Raw genomic sequence first — 2500 nt, forward strand, 5'->3', positions numbered from 1 at the left:
CCTGGGCGCCCCCCTGGGGGCCCCCCTGGGGGCCCCCCCGGGGGGCCCCCGGGGGGCCCCCCCGGGGGGGCCCCCGGGGGGGCCCCCGGGGGAGCCCCCGGGGGGGCCCCCGAGGACCCCTGGGGGAATCCAGGGGGGCCCCCGGGGGGCCCCCTTGGGGGGCCCCCCGAGCTGCGAAGGAACTTTTATGGGTACAGTTTTAGGGGGGATGGGGGGCCCCCTGGGATGGGGGCCCCCGAGTGGGGGCCCCCCTCGCAAATGAGGCGCAGCAGCACATTGCAGAGTAGTCATGAGTACCAAGTGTTATATAATCAGCAGCAGCAGCAGCAGCAGCAGCAGCAGCAGCAGCAGCAGCAGCAGCAGGGGGAGCAGCAGCGGTGCCAGGCGTGGTTCCGGCCTGCGGAGTCTGCGGACGGCGGAGCAGCAGCAGCGGGCGCAGCAGCAACAGCAGCAGCAGCAGCAGCAGCAGCAGCAGCAGCAGCAGCAGCAGCAGCAGATCAAGGACACAGCGAGTCCGCATTTAAAGCAAAAGAAAAAGAAAAAATAAAAACTGCTTTGCTGCACTACAAAAGCCTTTCAGCAGACGAAGCAGCAAGGCCAGAAATATACGGAGACCTCCAAGTCCGCTGCTGCTGCTGCTGCTGCTGCTGCTGCTGCTGCTGCTGCTGCTGCTGCTGCTGCTGCTGCTGCTACTGCTGCTGTGGTGCTGCGTGTGCTGCTGCTTTTCTTGCTGGTGCTGCTGGTGCTGCTGCTGCTTTTCTTGCTGCTGCTGCTGCTGCTGCTGCTGCTTTTCTTGCTCGTGATGGCGCTGCTGCTGCTCGTGCTGCTGGTCTTAGTGCTGCTTCTGCTGCTGCTGCTGCTTCTGGTCTTGCTGCTGATGCTGCTAGTTTTGCTGCTGCTGCTGCTGCTGCTGCTGCTGCTGCTGCAGGTTATTGTTGACATAGATGATACAGTGCGCTCCAGCGGCGGGGTCACTTTCCTCTCTGTCAGCCTCGGAGGTAACAAACCCTAAACCCTAAACCCTAAACCCTAAACCCTAAACCCTAAACCCTAAACCCTAAACGCTGGAAACCCCAGGTGCTGGGCGCCACGCTCTCACCCCCCAGCTGACTTCTAAACCCTAAACCGCGCGCTCAAAACCCCAACCCCGAAACCCTACAAAGCCCTAATCCCTACAAAACCCTAAACCCTAAACCCTAAACCCTAAACCCTAAATCCGTTTTTTGAGCTTTCGGTCCGTGGCAACTGGGGAAGCATGTGGAACTGAACAAGTAGAAGAAAGAAAGAAATAAAAGAATGAAAAAGAATGAAAGGTTTGCTGCCAAGCTGCTGCTGCTGCTGCTGCTGCTGCTGCTGCTGCTGCTGCTGCTGCTGCTGCTGCTGCTGCTGCTGCAGCTGTGTCGACACACAGTACGCCCGCGGCCACTTCTACCCCGGCTGTTTTCAATTTCTTTTTGAATTATCTTTTTTCAAATGCAAAACCCCACAAAGGCCTTTGTCCCTCGCCGTCCTCACCGCCAGAATCCCCCAGGTCCTGCTGCTGCTGCTGCTGCTGCTGCTGCTGCTGCTGCTGCTGCTGCTGGTTATGGTGATGGTGGTGATGGTGGAGGTGGGGGTTGGACTGCTGCTGCTGCTGCTGCTGCTGCTGCTGGTGATGGTGATGGTGGTGATGGTGGGGGTGGGGGTTGCGCTGCTGCTGCTGCTGCTGCTGCTGCTGCTGCTGCTGGTGATGGTGATGCTGCTGCTGCTGCTGATGGTGATGCTGCTGCTGCTGCTGCTGTTGCTGCTGATGGTGATGCTGCTGCTGCTGTTGTTGATGGTGATGGTGATGCTGCTGCTGCTGCTGTTGATGGTGATGCTGCTGCTGCTGCTGCTGCTGCTGCTGCTGCTGCTGCTGCTTGGGGTTTTTGCACTTAGACGGTGGCCTGCTTCGCCGCTGCTCAAAGGCTTTAGGGTTTAGGGTTTAGGGTTTAGGGTTTAGGGTTTAGGGTTTAGGGTTTAGGGTTTGGCTGCAGGTGCCGATAACATTCGACAATCCAATAAATGCGAAATTGCGGCTGACAGCTTTGAGGAGAGGAGTTAGAGATTGGGGCATAGACTGCGACAACAAGTAACCCTAAACCCTAAACCCTAAACCCTAAACCCTAAACCCTAAACCCTAGCTCTTGTAAACCCTGAACCCTACCGGTTTCAAAGCGTAGACCTTCGCTGCTGCAAGCCTTAAACCCCAGCTGCTGCAAACTGTAAACCCTAACTGCTGCAGACCCTAAACCCTAGCTGCTGCAAACCCTAAACCCTAGCTGCTGCAAACCCTAAACCCTAGCTGCTGCAAACCCTAAACCCTAGCCTCGGCTTTGCCGAATCCCCTGTGTATCCTCCGAGCGGAATAAAAGGCGAATTAAAAATTTACAACTATTGAATCAGTTTTATTTAATTAATTTAATTAATTAAATTAAATTAATTAATTAATTTAATTAAATTAATTAATTTAATTAAATTA

General features: G+C 55.8%; 1 protein-coding gene across 1 annotated transcript; it reads left to right on the plus strand.

Annotated features, from left to right (window-relative positions):
• Window position 1: 1 nt before the first annotated feature.
• ENH_00029750 (hypothetical protein) lies at window positions 2–2083 on the plus strand (the record flags this gene model as incomplete). The annotated part of the gene is made up of 3 exons (XM_013580052.1): window positions 2–621; window positions 929–998; window positions 2016–2083. Coding segments are annotated over 3 exons (758 nt in total), but the record flags the coding sequence as incomplete, so codon positions are not given.
• Window positions 2084–2500: the final 417 nt, after the last annotated feature.

Source organism: Eimeria necatrix, genomic scaffold, assembly GCF_000499385.1.
Source record: "Eimeria necatrix Houghton genomic scaffold, Enh_scaff2177, whole genome shotgun sequence".
NCBI classification, from domain to species: domain Eukaryota; phylum Apicomplexa; class Conoidasida; order Eucoccidiorida; family Eimeriidae; genus Eimeria; species Eimeria necatrix.